At 47.5% G+C, this 18759-nt stretch overlaps 1 protein-coding gene across 1 annotated transcript; it reads left to right on the forward strand.

Moving 5' to 3' along the window:
- The first annotated feature begins 4184 nt into the window (after positions 1-4184).
- On the forward strand, positions 4185-14591 carry LOC309526498 (tubulin alpha-1C chain). Its single transcript, XM_082212683.1, has 4 exons — positions 4185-4337; positions 9585-9807; positions 9907-10055; positions 13511-14591. The coding sequence occupies exons 1-4, from the start codon at positions 4335-4337 to the stop codon at positions 14483-14485; spliced, it is 1350 nt and encodes a 449-aa protein (XP_082068809.1). The 5' UTR covers positions 4185-4334; the 3' UTR covers positions 14486-14591.
- The last annotated feature ends 4168 nt before the right edge of the window (positions 14592-18759 follow it).

Here is an 18759-nt window from a genome sequence, read left to right on the forward strand (position 1 = left end):
ACTAGCTGCGCAGATCAGAGACAGCGTCCAGGAGAGCCGACCCACACAAGGGCTTTTGTACCTAGTGCCCTCACCCCCTTTCGAATCTGGGGGTGAATTATGGGCACAGCAGGCAAGGCAGCGTTCCCCATTCCCTTGGGGTAACGAGGGAGGCTGCATACTTCCATAACAGCCTCTTAATTACCTCATGTGAGCCAGAGAGATGGTATTGTCGGCCATCTTCCGATGTGCCCCCTAGCGGCCCCCAATGCTTGATGTTTTTACAGTGGTTCCTCGGGTTACAAACGCTTCGGGTTACAGACTCTGCTAACCCGGAAGTAATACCTCGGGTTAAGAACTTTACCTCAGGATGAGAACAGAAATTGTGCGGCGCCAGCAGGAGACCCCATTAGCTAAGTGGTACCACAGGTTAAGAACACTTTCAGGTTAAGAACAGACCTCCGGAACGAATTACAGTGGTGCCTCGCAAGACGAAATTAATCCGTTCCGCGAGTCTCTTCGTCTTGCGGTTTTTTCGTCTTGTGAAGCACGGCTATTAGCGGCTTAGCGGCTATTAACGGCTTAGCGGCTTTAAGAAAAAGGAAACAAACTCGCAAGACGTTTTGTCTTGCGAGGCAAGCCCATAGGGAAATTCGTCTTGCGGAACGACTAAAAAACCGAAAAACTCTTTCGTCTTGCGCATTTTTCGTCTTGCGAGGCATTCGTCTTGCGAGATACCACTGTAAGTTCTTAACCAGAGGTACCACTGCATTATGTTTTTAGATATGCTGCAAGCCACCCAGAGCAGCTGGGGAAACCAGGGTTGAGGCTAAATGACTCCGCTGCTTCCAACCGGGCTTGGTGGCTTGGGGGTCCCATGATCCAGGCCAGGAAAGCCGTCAACCCACAGTTGGGCCATCTCCAAGAATAGGAGTGCTCCTGCAAGCACTTAAATCAGTGTTAAATGAAGGGTTAATTGTGCAAGGCCACCCACACCTCCTCAAACGGTGCACGGCTGGAGATCTCTTTGGGGGGCACCTGGTTCCTGTGCCCCCCAGATTGTGCGCCCAGGCCACACCCACCCCTCCACGCTACTTCACTGGTGCCAGGAGAGGATTGCAAGTGTGGCAGGAAGATGCAAGGGCAAAGAAACAAGTACCGTATTTTTTGCACCATAACACTCACTTTTTTCCTCCTAGAAAGTAAGGGGAAATGTCTGTGCGTGTTATGGAGGGAATGCCTACGGGTGGCGGGTGGGATCTGCTGCAGTCGTGAGCAGAGGATCCATGGTTCCCCTTCCTTCCCTCCTCCGTGGTTACAAAGCATGGATCCACATGGATCCTCAGGATTTTTGCATTGGGCTACTCCAAACTCACTGTCAGATCACATGTCTGTGGCCACAGCATGAACCACAAAAATCATATATCCACTATTTCGTTTAGAATATTTTTTTCTTGTTTTCCTCCTCTAAAAACTACGTGCGTGTTATGGTCTGGTGCATGTTATAGAGCGAAAAATACGGTATTTTGTGGTTTTATATTTTGATTTTGTTCTGTGAACTGCCTGAGACCTCCAGATATAGGGCAATATATAAATTCAATAAATAACAATAATAATAATAAACATTTCAGCATAGTATAGTATAGGATAGGATAGTATTTTTTTAAAGTTGTGTTATAAATCAAACATGGCTAGTTTTTTCCTTCAAGGGAGCAGAAAATCCTTTTTATGTATGCAACAACAACTGTGCAGGTGCTTTCTGCCCAGAGGTAGAACTGAAGGAAGATAAAAGTTCCAACCAGAGAAGAATGAATATACAAGATGATGGACTATGCTGAAATGGCAAAACTGACTGGGAGATTTAGAAACCAGGAAGACAAGGAATTTAATAAAGAATTGGGGTGTGTGTGTGTGTAATTATAGATTACGTAGAAGAACACTTTAAACATTTTAAAACGTTAGCAGGATCGATATAACACGTAATACTTATAAGGTTAAAATAAGATAAGAACAAAATTTGGATAAATGTCATAAGATGCAGTAGGAAAAGGTTTGCAATGGAAACCATGAGGGGACGGAGGGAGGCCCAAGGATTCGGGGAATCCTATACTGTGTGTGTGTATATATATATATATATGTGTGTGTGTGTGTGTGTGTGTGTGTATAAAGGTAAAGGTAAAGGGACCCCTGATCATTAGGTCCAGTTGTGGCCATCTCTGGAGTTGCAGCGCTCATCTCGCTCTATTGGCTGAGGGAGCCGGCGTACAGCTTCCAGGTCATGTGGCCAGCATGACTAAGCCACTTCTGGTGAGCCATGGGAGCGCAAGGAAATGCCGTTTACCTTCCCGCCAGAGCGGTACCTATTTATCTACTTGCACTTTGATGTTCTTTCAAACTGCTATGTCGGCAGGAGCTGGGACCCAGCAACAGGAGCTCACCCCGTCGCGGGGATTCGAACCGCTGACCTTCTGATCGGCAAGTCCTCGGCTTTGTGGTTTAACCCACAGCGCCACCCACGTCCCTCATATATATGTATATGTATGTATAAAATTGATTACATTTGAATGAAAATTATATTTGTAAAAACGGGTGGGGGGTTAAAAAATGAGTTATTTCCTCCCCCCATGCTATTTCTTTATCAATTAAAGGGGGGGGAAATCTATTTTTTTATTCTGAAAGTGTGGCGCACAGGGAGGAAAAGTTTGATGCGTCACGAGCCTCTTCCCACCCCTCTTTGTGTATGTGTGCGTGTGTGTCTTTCGTTGTAGCGCACCAGCAGGGCTTTCCCTTTGGAATGTGCAGCGCCGGCAATTCCGAAGCAGGAATCGCGGAAAACTGTCGCTCGCTCGCTGTTCCCAACCCGGCTGATTCCTCCTTCGTTGTTCTTCTTGGGCTCCTCCCTCAATTACCTCATTCATCACCCTTCCGGATCTCCATCCCTCCGTAGCTGCGCTATGGGCGCAGCCAGGATTTTTGTTGGAGGGGGAGGGCAGGTTCTTTGTTGTGGGGGGAGAGCCTTTTGCTAGGAGAAGGCAGAACCTCAGCTGTGTGGTTTTACTGATTTTTGATTATTGGGGGGGGCAGATGCACCTCCCTGCCCCTCCTTGGCTACGCCCATGCGCTGCCCCCCACCCCACATCCCGCAGCGCATCACCACCAATGGGGCGCAGCAGGAAATAGATACCGGCGGGAAGAGCAAGGGCGCAAAGCGCATTTTGCGCAACTTGCGCAGGGGCGGGTCTCTTTTTGTCCAACACATTTAATTGCCTGCCGGAAGAATAACGGTCTGTTAAGCCTCACGAATATCCCTCTTGTTAGGTTGGAATTGAGTTTCAAAATAAGCAGGCTTCCATTTTTTGAACAACTATATGGTGGGGAGGGGGGGTTGCCTACTTAAAGTAAGGCTGTCACACGTCCGGATCGCCCCGGACATTACCGGGGGGGGGATCTCTAAATTTTTTTTAGTGCTTTGGTAAGAAAAAGCTCGACGATTTTGGGGGCGTTCTGGTTTTTACTTTTTTGAAATATGCCCAAACTACTTGAATGAAACATTTGGAGGTGGGGGGGCGGGTAAGCCCCGCCCCACATCCTCGATCACGTGGCACGGTGCACGCACACCGTTTGAATGGCAATGCCTATCAACCTTTGGAGCCGACTCTTAGGGGCCGAGGGGTCTTCGGAGCCCCTTCAATAAAATATTTAAGGGGTTTAAGCCCCCCATCCCAGTTTATATGGACCCACCCCAGTTTATAGACATTGCCATTCAATAGTGTGCGTCCACCATGCCACGTGATCGATGATGCGGGGTGGGACTTACCTGTCGTCCCCCCAGTATTTTATTCAAGTTGGCACCCCTGCAATCAGTTTGGGAGGGGGGGCTCAGATATTTTGTTGGAGGGCCAATTTTGGGGGGGGGGCACAGAACCTTAGTTAAGTATTTTTTTTTATCTGTGGGGGCAGCTGCTCTCCTCTTGGCTACGCCCTTGGCTCCTATGAATTCCTCTGTGAAAAGCGGGGTCCTTGTCCTCCCCCCCGCCTCCATTCATGGCGGTAGCCGCTTCTCCCCTCCTCATTCGCTGTCCCGCCCGCCTTCACCTTTCGGGAAATTCGAACCCGCCAATCAGGAGCCGGTGAAGGGGCGGGGTAGGGCGCCGCCTTCTCCCTCCGCCAAGCCCCGCCCCTGCTGCCGACGACACGCTTCCCAACCCTATAAAAGGCCCCGCCCCAACCCGTCCCGCAGTTCGGACGAAGTTTTGGCTCACCGGCGGCTCCCTCAACGGGTCGACTAGTGAGGAAGACTCGGTTCCTCCTTCTCCCGCTTCGTTGCTTTTTTGCTTCCTTGCCGTCGAGGAAACATGGTAAGTAGCGAAGAGGAGGAGGAGGTTGCGGCGGCTTGGAGACAAAGGTTTCGCGTGGGTTCGTGCCTGGGAACCAGGAAAGCGAGGCAGGGTGGGGTGCAGCGGTGCCAAATTGGCCCCACAAGCGTGAGTGCCCATGCGACATGCATGGCCCTGGCACCCAGGTTAGTGGGTGCTCTCCACAGGGAATTTTGTGGGCGCTCGGGCATCCAGGGCCATGGGGTGGGAGGCGAGGGGTCGTGCGAGGAAGCAGCGCCCTGTGGGTGTCGGTAGCCAGCTCGGGGCTCCTGGGACGCAGGGTGTCGAGGAGCGGATGGGGGCCAAAAGGCGCTGGCGAGGCGGTGATGCTTTCTTCTCCCTCGTTGTCCCAGGAGGAGCTCCCGGGAAGAGCGTTTCCGCGTGCAGGAAATCGCGCCGCGCAGACACGTGTCCGCTCGGCTGCGTGTGCGCACATCCGGAGGAGCGTTGCCCCAGTCGTTTCCGCGCAATGGCTTGGGGGAGCGAAGGGAGCGAGTGGCCTGAAACTTGCGCGCACGCGGTGGGACGCCTAGCTTCCTTGGTGTATGAAAAGCCCCTAAATGGCCTTACAGTGGTACCTCGGGTTATATATGCTTCAGGTTAGAGACTCCGCTAACCCAGAAATAGTGCTTCAGGTTAAGAACGTTGCTTCAGGATGAGAACAGAAATTGCGCAGCGGCGGCAGCGGGAGGCCCCATTAGCTAAAGTGGTACCTCAGGTTAAGAACAGTTTCAGGTTAAGAACGGACCTCCAGAACGAATTAAGTACTTAACCCGAGGTACCATTGTACTCCTCTTTAACCTTTAACGCACCATTTAGAAGCATAAGGTGCCTCATTTGCCCAGATTCTGATAATTTTTCGGGGGCGGGGCGCTTGGGATTCAATTGCGTCTCTACGGGGCTTGTTAGGATCAGTGTCGGAAGCGGGTTCTGGGGTGCGTTGCTTAGTCCAGTCGTTACCAAACTAGACGATGAGAATATCTGAATAGTCTCAGTTCGCCTCGATTTACCCTTCCTTGGAAATGGGTCTATGGAACACAAGGTCTTTTGCAAAAAATCCTCAAGCAGCAGGATGTGGCCGCTTAATCCCGGCATGACAGCCTCTTCCCCACCCATGTGCGTAGTGGGGGGGTGGTAGGTGAGGGCAGCTGCCCGCCCCCCCAGATCAAGTAAAACAATAGAAATACTTAAGTGACGAATCACGTAGGTCCTGTGCCCCTAACAAAAGGCCTGCCTCCCCCACCCCACAAAATTCCTGGTTACGCCCATGTCCAGAACTTTTTTTCCCCTTGCTTCCGTAACTACGTGTTGAGTCACTTCTTCCAAGCAGAGTTGGAAAGCGGGAGTCCAAGGCGAGCGGCCCGCCAGAGAGAACGCGCGGGAAGAGCCTTGTTGAATAAGCAGCTTGTTGCGTCATTTCCCCGGGCGGTTGAATGCAGAACCTTGTGCGCTTCATTTGCCTGTTGGCAAAAGAAGGAAACGCTGCAAACCAATCCTGCCCCCCACCCCCCCATACAAGAAAAAATAAACACACACTCTTGTCCCCAAATGCCCATTGCAAATCAGCCAGGCTAAGCGGCTTAGGTTGCGCTTAAGAGGCATCCTTAGGCAAGGTAATCCTTTTTGGGGTTGGGTCGCATCTTGAAAGCAAAAGTGGCCAAGTTTGAACTTGCCAGCTGCGAAGCTTGGCTCTGGCAGATAGATACTGCATAGAAGGGGCATTATGTGGCATTGCATAATGTCCAGCTACCAGCAGGCAGGGCAAAATTGCTTAAAAGTTGCTGGAAAGCAAGGCGTGTTCAGCCAAAGTGAGTTAGGAGGGACAGATCTTCAAAGGGCATAACAGCTCCATTTTGTGGCTCCGTTGAAATACAAAAGATGCAGTTCCAGCATCAGTTATTGTTTTTAATTTAAATTAAGAGATTACTCAAAACAGAGCTGTTGAGTAGACTTTTTAATTTTTTGTTTCAAATCTGAATTAACTGGAGGAAATTAAGGGTGTATCCTTGCACCAGATATCATGAAAATGGTACCTCCACCTGTTGGCAGTAGAGTCTGATCCCCAGGGCAAATGGGGCATTGCCCCCCCCAGCCCCAAGTCTCCCACCTTGCAGTTGATCCAAGGAGCGGCGCTGCCTCTCACTTGCCTAGTATCTCTGCTGCCTTTGTAGAACACTTATGGGGAACAGTATGAGAAACAAAGCTTTTATTTGGCTCCCTGTCTTGCACACTGCCTGTTGGTAAACCTGTGCTCCACAACTTGTCGGAGAGACACGTTAACCCCCTTTGGAACCCTGATCCCAGTGTTCTGGGTTCCAGAAACTGAGGCTACCTAATAATGCACAGGACTTGAAACCAAATCTGCTCCTTGCTCTCCTCCCCCTTGTTTGCGCTGTGGGAAGGATAATGGGGCTCAGTTGCCTAGCACTCAATTGCCTGCCTTGGTGGGGGGAGGCTTTGGGCCTCTTCTGCTTAGCTCTTGCTGCGTGCTGGCAGCAACTAGCTAAAACAAGCCAAATCCTGTTGGGAGTTCAAAAGAGCTGGCTCTGAAACATCAACTCATTAGCATCTGGATGAGCTATCCGAAGAAGCAAGCATGAGCAAGCTAGGAACCGTGTCTCGCTTAAACTCCTATAATCTCCAGGCCTTAGTCCTTTTGACCAATGGAACAACTTTGAGCACAGCGCCTGTAGTCATGGGTGTTCAGCGTGGGGGCAGTTGCTCCCTCCCATTAGGACCCATAATCCCCTGATTCTCCTATCAAAAAGAAAGTTATATTTGCTGCTTTGTCCTGGATAGTTGAAAAATTTCAGGGGTTTTAAAAAAGAAAACACCACTCAAAAACTTTCAGGGTGCGCTGGTTTTTACTCTTGAAATATGGCAACTCTGTATTTGCTGCGTTTGTGTAACCTAAAGCATGAGGCAAAAATGTGATACTATACAGATTTTATAGTCCTGAGGGATACATTGTGCTGCTGCTGCAGCAGACACAATGACTCAACAGGCACCGGGTTGTTTGAGTCACACCCAAAGCCTGCAGTGCCGATTAGGAATGAGTAACAGTGTCTTGCATACAATTGGTGCTTCAGGGTTGAGTTACAGTGTTGTCGTGTAGGGCATCGGTTGGTCCCATTGCACACCCTTGGCCAAGCTCATCTGGCTAGTCTGAGGTAGGACCTCTTTCCTACCCAGGGGACAAGACTACTACCTCACACTTCAGTCTGTCTCTCCTGCTCATTTATCTCACCGTCTGCATGTTCAAGTAGGTTTATGAACCTTAAGAAGGGACAAGATTGTTGCAGTTCTATATAACGCTTCAGGAGTTCACTTGTGGAAAATACAAATAAACTGCAGTGACCAGTGTCCCTATTATTATTATTATTATTATTATTATTATTATTATTTTATTATTAATTCCCCACTCATGTGGCTAGGGTTTCCCAGCCACTGTGGGCAGCTTCCAGCATATATGAAAACATAATGAAATGTCAAACATTAAAAACTTCCCTGACAGCCTTCAGATGTCTTCTGAAAGTCAGATAGTTGTTTGATTGGGAGGGTGTTCCACAGGGTGGGCACCACCACCAAGAAGGCCCTCTGCCTGGTTGCCTGTAACCTCACTTCTCACAGTAAGGGAACCGCTAGAAGGCCCTCAGAGCTGGACCTCGGTGTCCGAGCTGAGTGATGGTGGTGGAGACACTCCTTCAGGTACACTGGGCTGAGGCCGTTTAGGGCTTTAAAGGTCACCACAAACACTTTGAACTGGGAGCCAGTGAAGATCAGGGCCAGTGTTTTTAGGGGTGAGAGACTCTGGGCACCCCCCCAAAAAAAAGCTCAACAACTGTGGGCAATGGATAGGTCGCTGCCAATTTTATAATACTGGGAGTAGATCGCAGTCTCTAGAGAGTTGGATATGCCTGTACTAGGTGCCATCTATATAACATTTTCATAGAAATTTCTCTTACATACTGTGGATTTTATATCCGTATTCTGTAATCGTTCCCATGCTTCCATTTCTACATTATGATGAATACCTATTGCCCAGTGTCTTGTTTGTTTTGTTTCCCATTGTACATTTTAGACATCACAAAGGCCTACCCTTTCTAAAGGAAAAATGAGGTATCCCATTCTGTAGGTGCTGGTGTCTCGTTTAAGAGTTCCCTTCTCTTCAGATAGGATGATGGGGGAGAATTGGTTTTCACCAACAGTTTCTGGGTAAAAACTGTTGGCTTCCAAAGCTGTCACAAGCCACTTTCTTCTTATCAATCATCAAAAAAATGGATTAAAGTCGCAACAGACTGGCATGTGGACAAGTTCCTTCTTTTAATGACTCCCGAGTATTATCAGCTTAGCTTTAAGAAAGTGAGTGAATTTTCCACATGTCTTATTTCCTAGGCAATGGATTTTGTTTGCATTCTGGTTTCTGGGTCTTTGGCATACAGTGTTCTAAAAATCTGTGGTTAAAGCACAATTTCTATAAACACAGCTTGAATTCTGCAAGTTTGAGGCCACAGAAGTGGGGCAGGATGGGGGACTGCTTATTCCCAGCTGTACCATGGCTCTGCCTTGGGGATGATGACATTGCATTGTGAGCAATTCATTAGCTGCTTACTTCCTAGTAGACTGCCGACTAGGTAAAGTTAAAGGACCCCTGGATGGTTAAGTCCAGTCAAAGGTGACTATGGGGTTCCGGAACTCACCTCGCTTTCAGGCCGGGAGAGCCGGCTTTTGTCCACAGACAGCTTTCTGGGTCATGTGGCAGCGTGACCAAACCACTTCTGGAGCAACGGGACACCAGAGCTCATGGAAATGCCGTTTACCTTCCCACTGCAGTGGTACCTATTTATCTCTTTGCATTGGTTTGCTTCCAAACTGCTAGGTTGGCAGGAGCTGGGACCGAGCAACGGGAGATCACCCCGTCACCGGGATTCAAACCCCTGACCTTCTGATCGGCAAGCCCAAGAGGCTCAGTGGTTTAGACCGCAGCGCCACTGCCGACTAGCACAGCTTTGCTCATTGTGTGCGTGCACAAACTGCTCTAGATACATCACTTCATTCCTTTCTGAAGTTCTGAAGGCAGGCCCTAAACTCACACTTAAGACGCAGGGGTAGGAATGGGGGATTTAAAATAACATGGAATTGGTTGGACAGGGGAGTTCCATGTCTGTGGGGGGGGTGTCTGCATTGAGGAAGGATGCATGCATTCATTTTAACCGCTTCTCTCTGCAGCGTGAGTGCATCTCCATCCACGTTGGCCAAGCCGGAGTCCAGATTGGCAATGCCTGCTGGGAGCTCTACTGTCTGGAGCACGGCATCCAGCCTGATGGGCAGATGCCCAGTGACAAGACCATTGGGGGAGGAGACGACTCCTTCAACACATTCTTCAGTGAGACGGGAGCTGGCAAGCATGTGCCCAGGGCGGTCTTTGTGGACTTGGAACCAACTGTGATTGGTGAGCAAACAAGGCACTTTCTAATAGCTTTCTAGCTGTGTTTGTGTCTACAGGAGGGATGCCAGAGGTCTTGATGCTTCCAATTGCTTCTCTCCGCAGATGAGGTGCGCACTGGCACCTACCGCCAGCTCTTCCACCCTGAGCAGCTCATCACTGGCAAGGAGGATGCTGCCAACAATTATGCCAGGGGCCACTACACCATTGGCAAGGAGATAATTGACCTGGTCCTCGACAGGATACGCAAGCTGGTGAGTTGATGTCTGCAGCCTGTGAGACTGGAGGATGGGGCTTCTAAACACAACAGGAAAGATGTTTCACCAAAACACCCATTATAAATGGGGGAAGGACATTTCTTTAATATGTTCCTTCTTGTTTCCTCTGTTCCGGCTGTGAGCATGGTTGTAGCAAGAAAAAGCACTGCCCATGTTAACAGGGAAAGGCCAGCTTTTCAGAAATAGACAAAACCCTTTAAAAAAATGATAAATGTGGACCCTCCAAAATTGATAAGTGAAGACTGAGTGTGCTTGGAGTCCATAGAATTCTATGTGCCAGGAGGAGAAAATATAAAAACAAAGGGGAGAGGGGAATGGAATGGCAAAGGGGGGTGGATCCTGACACCCCCCCCACTCCTCCCACTGCAACATTTTGTTGCAGGTTTTGCTTTATGTCCAAGCTGTGTTAAACTTTTGAGCAGGTCCTCCCTGCCTGTACTGTTTGTGCAAGTCTGCCGTTTTCCTTCACCTCCTTAAAGGCAAGAATAAATTGTATAGTCAGTTGTACACTGCTGCTAATTAATACTTCACATCCACTGTATCCTGCTTTTCCCCAAAGAGCTTAGGATAGCAGAGGTGGTGGTGGTGTGATCAGGCAATAGTTTGTTAGGTTATTTTGATCTGTCTTCCAAAGCTAAGCGCTGGGGCAGGAGTAGGATAGTCATAAATTTAGCCGGACCAGTTGGTCTACGAAGGGGAGCTTAATGGTTGAGATGTTCTCAGTATAACGTCTAGCCCTTGAATTAACAGGCCATGGTTGTTAGGAAGCTACAGGGACATAGTATTAAGCGAGGCTCAGTGTCTCTGTCCCCCTCTCCTTCATCCCATTCAGAAGTCTCTGCTGCACTGCCTAGGAGCCTTCAGCAGAGACTTACTTCTGTTGTGTGGTCTTCTGAAAAGCTGACTGGGGGAAGGAGGTCTTCACAGGATCTTCTAAAGACAAAGGAAAGGATGCTTGAGATAGACTTAAAAAACCCCAACTCCAAATGTGAATGTGCAGTGGTTCTTCTCCCCTGCCTGCCCTCAAAGAGCCTCTGAAGGCAAATTCTTTGATCTTGGCAGGCAAGAGAGGAATGTCACTCTACAGCTGCCAAAATTGGGCTTGCAGGAAAAACCTGGAGTGGATTTTTGTGAGAGGAAGCCCATGGTCTCTAGTCCTTGAATGCATTTGGGAATGCTTTTCCCCATCGCTACATGCACAATATTCCAAGCAAGGGTGTGCATCTTATTGGACTTAGGGGTGTGTGGCCGCGCAAATTGGAGTCTTTTCTTTTTTGTTGCCTAATCTCAAGTTTTTGGTTATTTTTGCCTGTATTGTGTTTTCTCTGCTTCTCCTGGAGCTTGGGGGCAGCTTTTTAATGAGCCTTTGTTCCGTTTCACTTGCAGGTGGGATCTCCCAAACACCTACTCCACAAATAGCAAAGGAATAATATCCAAAGTAGTACTAAGTAACCCCTAGCTCAAGCAGAACACTTTCACAATGAGACTTCCCTCCTCTTTTCACCCCAGAAACTGTTCCAGGGGTTCCTCAAGCCACCTGGATCATATTTTGGGGTGCACGTGGGAGGGCGAGTTCCATTGCGCAAGCCAAAGTTTTTCCGCTCGCATAATTATTTATTTGGATGCCACCCAAAGAAACAATTGCTTGGTTAGAAAAGCAGAAATAGAGCTTTGTGTAAAGTGGAAGAGCTCTCTGTATAGCTCTAGTCATGGGAAAATAAAATTCCTAGGCTGTGAATGTGCTCACAGGAACCTTGTTATTTAAATTCTAATCTTTCAGCCTATGGAAATAAAACAAGCACAGAGAGTTGTGGGGGTGGGGAATTGTACAGTTTAAGGAAGCCAGGAGTGGCATTGTTGAGTTTCTGAAGATAAAAGCTCTTGGGCTTATCTGTATGGGAGACTGTTAGCTCTGCTCTTTATCTTTAGCAAGAGTTGAAGAGGTAGGATTGTACAGGCTGTAGTTTCTCATAAATATTTGGAGGGGAAACTGCTCTGCGTATGCTAATAGGCACCCTGCTGCTTTAAGGCTAAAGAACAGTAACTGAGTAAAAATGCACGCAGCCAAGCTGTTAATCTGCTTGTTGTATTGAGGTGCTTTTTATAGGCAATCATAAGCATAGTTGCCTTTTCCCAGGAAGTTGGAGATTGCTGAGTCTCTGTGATCTCTAGCTCTAAAATGGGGCTTCGTGATTTAAGAAAGTTGGTGCCATTTGCTGCGTCTTATATAAACCACAGCTCGAAGAAGAATTATTGGACGCATGCTTTGTGGCTTACCTTGTGGCTTCAGTGGTCTTCTGTAAAATGAGCATTGTTCAAAGGGAGACTTTGATTAATACCATTCCTTACTTCATGGGTGAGGAAGCTTTGGACTTCTGGAAATGGTTAAGCAAAAATGTCCCTGTCATCCCAGACCATGAGCTATTTTGAGTCCAGCAGTGTATGGAAGCCACAGGTTCGCATCCATGCCTTATGCAGATTGTCCCAGTGGTGTGCAAAAGGTCATTTGTTTCAGCCCCTGTGTCCCAATTTTGGATGTTGCTCAGGCTGGTAACTCCCAAGTTGTACAAGAGAGGAAAGAGATAGATCATCAGTCTGTCCTTGATGTGTGGACGTGGTACATTGCTCAGTCAACAACTCATGGGCAATTATGTTGAAGGGGGTAAGTGCTGTGGGTGGGAAGGAGATAATCATAAAGAATAGTCTTCTTGTGTTGTGATCTTAAATTAGTGTTAGGGTCAAAATTCTTAAATAAGCAAAGGCCCAGGGATTATCTTCTGCTACAACAGAGTTAGCTAGCATTGTGACATCTGGACGTTGTTAGACTACAATCCCCATCATTGCTTACCACCTTATAAGATGGTGAGTGCCAAGACTGCTTGGGTTGATGGGAGATAGACCCCACAGCCTTTGGAGGACACTACGTTGGCAACTGGAGGAATATGCCATCTTCAAGGAAATTGGATTTTGCTCTCTCTAAACCCCCAGTAGCAGAGGAGGTGGTGTGATCATGCAATGATTTGTGCGGTTAGATTGATCTGTCCTCCAAAGCTAAGAGCTGGGGCAGGAGTAGCATAGGTATTAATTTACCAGGACCAGTTGGTCTAAGAAGGGGAGCTTAATGGTTGAGTTGTCCTCCATATAAGGTCTAGCCCTTGAATTACAGGTCATAGTTGTCTGGAAGCTACAGGGACACAGTATTAAGTGAGGCTCAGTGTCTCTGTCCCCCTCTCCTTTATCCCATTCAGAAGTCTCTGCTGCACTGCCTAGGAGCCTTCTGCAGAGACTGCCTTCTGCTGTATGATATTGTGAAAAGCTGACTCTTACTGTCTCCAAACCCCCAGTAGTCTCCATATTAAGTGACTAAGGCTTTTCAGCAAGACCATGTCAGGACTTGTGAGAATCCTTTAAAACCTCTCTCTTTCCAACAGGCCGACCAATGCACAGGTCTCCAGGGCTTCCTGGTCTTCCACAGCTTTGGTGGGGGCACCGGTTCTGGGTTCACCTCTTTGCTGATGGAGCGCCTGTCCGTTGACTACGGCAAGAAGTCCAAGCTGGAGTTCTCCATCTACCCAGCTCCCCAAGTCTCCACAGCTGTCGTCGAGCCCTACAACTCCATCCTGACCACCCACACCACCCTGGAGCACTCCGACTGTGCCTTCATGGTAGACAACGAGGCCATCTATGACATTTGCCGCAGGAACCTGGACATTGAGCGCCCCACTTACACCAACCTCAACCGCCTTATCAGCCAGATTGTGTCCTCCATCACGGCCTCCCTGCGATTTGACGGTGCCCTGAATGTAGACCTGACAGAATTCCAGACCAATCTGGTGCCCTATCCCCGAATCCACTTCCCCCTGGCCACCTACGCCCCGGTCATTTCAGCTGAGAAAGCTTACCATGAACAGCTGACGGTAGCAGAGATCACCAACGCTTGCTTTGAGCCGGCCAACCAATTAGTGAAATGTGACCCTCGTCACGGTAAATACATGGCCTGCTGCCTGTTGTACCGTGGGGATGTTGTTCCCAAAGACGTCAACGCTGCTATTGCCACCATCAAGACCAAACGTAGCATCCAGTTTGTGGACTGGTGCCCCACCGGTTTCAAGGTTGGTATCAACTACCAGCCCCCCACGGTGGTCCCCGGGGGCGACCTGGCCAAAGTGCAGCGTGCCGTCTGCATGCTGAGCAACACCACAGCCATTGCTGAGGCCTGGGCTCGCCTGGACCACAAGTTTGACCTGATGTATGCCAAGCGTGCCTTTGTCCACTGGTACGTTGGGGAAGGGATGGAGGAAGGCGAGTTCTCGGAGGCCCGGGAGGACATGGCTGCCCTAGAGAAGGATTACGAGGAGGTTGGGGCAGACAGTGCCGATGGGGATGACGAGGGCGAAGAATACTGATTTCTGTTTGTATCCGTTTGTTTTCTACTTCTCGCTCCTTGTCTCCTTCTGGATGCCTTCTGCTGCCCATTGTGTTAGACTCATTAAACAAAATGTTTAGCTGAAAGCAGTCTTGTTTCTTTCTTTATAGAACAAACCGTGCCCTGTCCTTTTGAGTTGTAGGCCTGGGTCCAAGATTCAGCACTGGAAGCCATGTGTCTGCAACCCTGTTGCTGAGGAACACGGGCAAGAAAGGGCTATTATGCCCCTGTCCCTGTTTGTAGGCTTCCCATCAGTGTCTGGCTGGCTACAGTGGGAACAGGCGGGCACATTTGGAACTCAAAGTCCCATGGGTGTCGGTCAACAACTGGGTGTGCTGGCGGTGGAGAGGGCATAACACAAGATGGCTGTCTTGGCAGTGTGGCTTGACAAATAGCTGCCACATTTAAAAGAGCAGAAAAGGGGCATATAAAATGGTGCACCCCATGTCACCCAGAGAACAAGGATGGCATCCTATATTGGTCCCTGCCGCACTCCGTCCCATAGACAAGTTACTTGCACTTCTCCTCTTGTTGTTTGTTGAATTTATATACTGCCCTATACCTGGAGGTCTCAGGGCAGTTCACATAAAAAGATCACGGTATAGAAAATAAAAATAAAAGCAATAGCCCAGTAATAAAGGTAAAGGGACCCTGACTGTTAGATCCTGTTGCGGACAACTGGGGTTGCGGTGCTCATCTCACTTTGCTGGCCAAGGGAGCCGGCGTACAGCTTCTGGGTAATGTGGCCAGCATGACTAAGCTGCTCCTGGCAAAACCAGAGTAGTGCACGGAAACGCCGTTTACCTTCCCGCCGGAGTGGTACCTACTTGCACTTTGACATGCTTTCGAACTGCTAGGTTGGCAGGAGCAGGGACCGAGCAACAGGAGCTCACCCCATTGCCCTTCTGATCAGCAAGCCCTAGGCTTTGTGGTTTAACCCACAGTGCCACCTGCGTCCCATTCATTCCTTTGTGCCGTACAATTGCCTATCAATCAGATTCATTCTGTTCGTTAGGTCACTTTATACCTAGCCCATTCAATAACCCAAGTTGCATTTTATGCTACCTGCAACTTCTAGACCAGCTTCTAGGGGGCAGCCCCACATAGGGTGCATTGCAGTAATCCAATCTAGAGACTACAATAGTAAACCGCCTATCTCAGTCCATGAATGGCTGTAGCTGTCTTGCCAGTCAGACCTGGGAAAACGACTTCCTCTTATATAAAGGTTTTACGAACCATATTCTACGGAATTTGTATAGAGTTTGGGAGAAATATAAAAATCTGCTGGAAAGGAAAACACCATTATGGCTATCTGCTATTAAGGCTATTACAAGTAAGAGAGTTAATATGGATAGTGGGCAACTTACAGGGAATTGCTATACTTTACAGAGGGGGAACCTAAACTGAAATCAATGGAAAGTGTAAGGAGCCATTTCATAGACTGCCTACAATATCATCAGTTACGTGAAATGTTTAAAATAGGCAGGAAAAAATGTTTTTTGGGGGGGCAAAAGCTCACAATTTGAAAAAGAACTTCTACAAAAGAAACTTTTATCTAAAATGTACAATCTGTTCTTAGATTGGGAAACGAGACGAGTTTGTCAAAGCGCCTCTGAAACATTGGGCAATAGATACAGGACATAATATAGATTTTAATCTCTGGGGAAAACTTTGGGAAAGCGTTCTGAAGTTTACAGCATGTTATTCCTTGGAAGGAGAACTACCTGAAAATGATATACAGGTGGTATCTAACTCCTGAGTAGACTTGCTAAGATGTATAAGACTGAATCTGATAAGTGCTGGAGATGCAATGAGCCCGAGGGTACATTCTGTCATATGTGGTGGACCTGTAAAAGGGTAAAAGAGAACAGTGGTACCTCCAGTTGCGAACTTAATCCGTTCCGGAGGTAACTGGAAACCGCTCGTAACATGAGGTGCGCTTTTCCTAATGGCGCCTCCCACTGCTGCCGCGCCATCGGAGTGCAATTTCCCCTCACATCCCAGGGCAAAGTTTGCAAGAAGGGGCATCTACTTCCAGGTTAGTGGAGCGCATAACCCAAAGAATTTGTAAGGGGGACAGTTCACAACATGAGGTATCACCGTATTGGGAAATAATTCATAGTTAACTGAAAAAAAATGTTTAAAAGTACCTTTCCAAAAAAACCCCAAACAACACCAGAGTGCTTTTCGTTGGGGATAATTCAGATGGAAATTCCCAGGTGTCAAAAAAGGTTATTTATGTATGCCACTACTGCAGCCCGTGGTTTGTTATCCCTAAAAATGAAAAACGAACAAAGTCCCAACTAAAGAAGAATGGAGACTTAAGCTGATAGGTCTGCAAGCTGCACCTATTCCAACATATAGAATAAGAGAACCAGAAGAACATATGTTTAAAGAAAATTGGAAAATATTTATTGAATATATGGGGGGGGGGAATTGTGTACATATGAAAACTCTGGCAGCAATAAGATAAATTCAACAGTGCAAATAAGTTTTGATGGATGCAATAATGGAATACTGAATGGTTTAGTTTATATAAAATATGCAGGGATTTATGTTACGCAAAGTGAACCATGGAAAGAGAAGGGAAGTCACTGTTGTTTAAATGAATACAGTGGTACTTCTGGTTATGAACTTAATTCGTTCCAGAGGTCTGTTCTTAACCTGAAACTGTTCTTAACCTGAGGTACCACTTTAGCTAATGGGGCCTCCTGCTGCCGCTGCGCGATTTCTGTTCTCATCCTGAGGTAAGGTTCTTAACCCGAGGTACTACTTCTGGGTTAGCGGAGTCTGTAACCCAAAGTGTTTGTAACCCGAGGTGCCACTGTATTCTAAAATGTAAAACAGAAAATTTAATAAACAATTATGGGGGTGGGGAAGGAAAAGGCCTTTCTCGCCACTGAGGTCATCTAGGAGCACCCTCAGCTTGTGAACCTGTTCCTTCAGAGGGAGTAGCATGTCGCTCAAAACAGGCCGTGGACCAAATGATCCAAAATGGCTAACTGCCCACCCACAGCGCTTCCACCTTGGCAGGATTCAGAGCCTGTTGCTGGCCATCACGCAGCCCACCTCTGAGTCTAGGCACTGGTCCAGACCTCGCATGACCTCTCTTGATTCAGATGTGGCAAAGAAATTTATTCCTACTCATTATTTACTTGCCCCTGTGATTGAGTTTGTTGGATCGTTAAACCTTCTATTTGTGGCCAAACGTTTTCAAATTGATTTACTAAAAAAATAAAAAAAATCAGTCAATTAAGTTTACAGGAATTCATTCATTTCCTGCCCAACCCCTACACCCCCCAAAAAAAATCTCCCACCCTTCCTTCCTTATCTTCCCCCCTTCTCCAGTGACACAATGCTTTTGCACTGGTGGTTATGCCCTCCCCTTGTTTTCCTCAAGTTTCTCCTGATCCAGCCTTGTCAGTGTTCTGCTCTCACCACTTATTGTCCAGTTTCTTCCAATAACTCTTCATCCTCGCCTTCTCCATCTAACTCAGGTTTCCTCAACCTCGGCCCTCCAGATGTTTTGAGACTACAATTCCCATCATCCCTGATCACTGGTCCTGCTACCTAAGGATCATGGGAGTTGTAGGCCAAAAACATCTGGAGGGCCGAGGTTGAGGAAGCCTGCATTAGGCATTTGTAGTTTGCTTAGCGCTTCCACACTCAAACCCTGAAATAATTGGATCTGATCTCTGCCATAGTGTACACATCCCATCTGACACACATTGTTTAAAATGGTATCTTTTGTCCAGCTACAGATGAATAGTTCATTTGCATTTATTGGACAAACTTGGAATACTTTAGTTGAAAGCAGTGTCTCGGTGGAAATCGGCTAAATGTCAAGGAAAATCTGGACCTATGGCAACTGATGTCAGCAGTGTTATTTTTGCCAATTTTCCTTAAAAAATAGCTTTTAAATTTTTAAAACATTTTTTAAACAATAAATTTTATTTTTGAATTTTCTATTTTACATTATCAAACAAACTAAATACATAGACATATAATCCCTTTTTGACTTCCTCCCCCCCATGTGGACTTTAATATAATGTTTTCCCCTCTGCACCTCTTTTAGAACTCCATTCTCATAAATCCTTTGTCAATCCATAGTTCAAATTTTTATCTACAAGTTTTATGTCAATCCTACCAATGTACGTAATTGTACAAATGTGATCAGTGGTTGGCCTCCACCTTTCGTCAACGCCTTCATTCCTCAAATTCCCTCCATGAGAAAGTTAGGCTAAGGATCTGCCC

The sequence above is a fragment of the Podarcis vaucheri genome (assembly GCF_965113315.1).
Source record: "Podarcis vaucheri genome assembly, chromosome: 2".
Classification (NCBI taxonomy): Eukaryota; Metazoa; Chordata; class Lepidosauria; order Squamata; family Lacertidae; genus Podarcis; species Podarcis vaucheri.

Excerpts from the sequence above, each read along its gene's own strand:
- LOC309526498 (XM_082212683.1), top strand. Across the intron at positions 9,808-9,906 it reads CTTGGAACCAACTGTGATTG|ATGAGGTGCGCACTGGCACC; the intron begins GTGAGCAAACAA and ends TTCTCTCCGCAG. Across the intron at positions 10,056-13,510 it reads TCGACAGGATACGCAAGCTG|GCCGACCAATGCACAGGTCT; the intron begins GTGAGTTGATGT and ends TCTTTCCAACAG.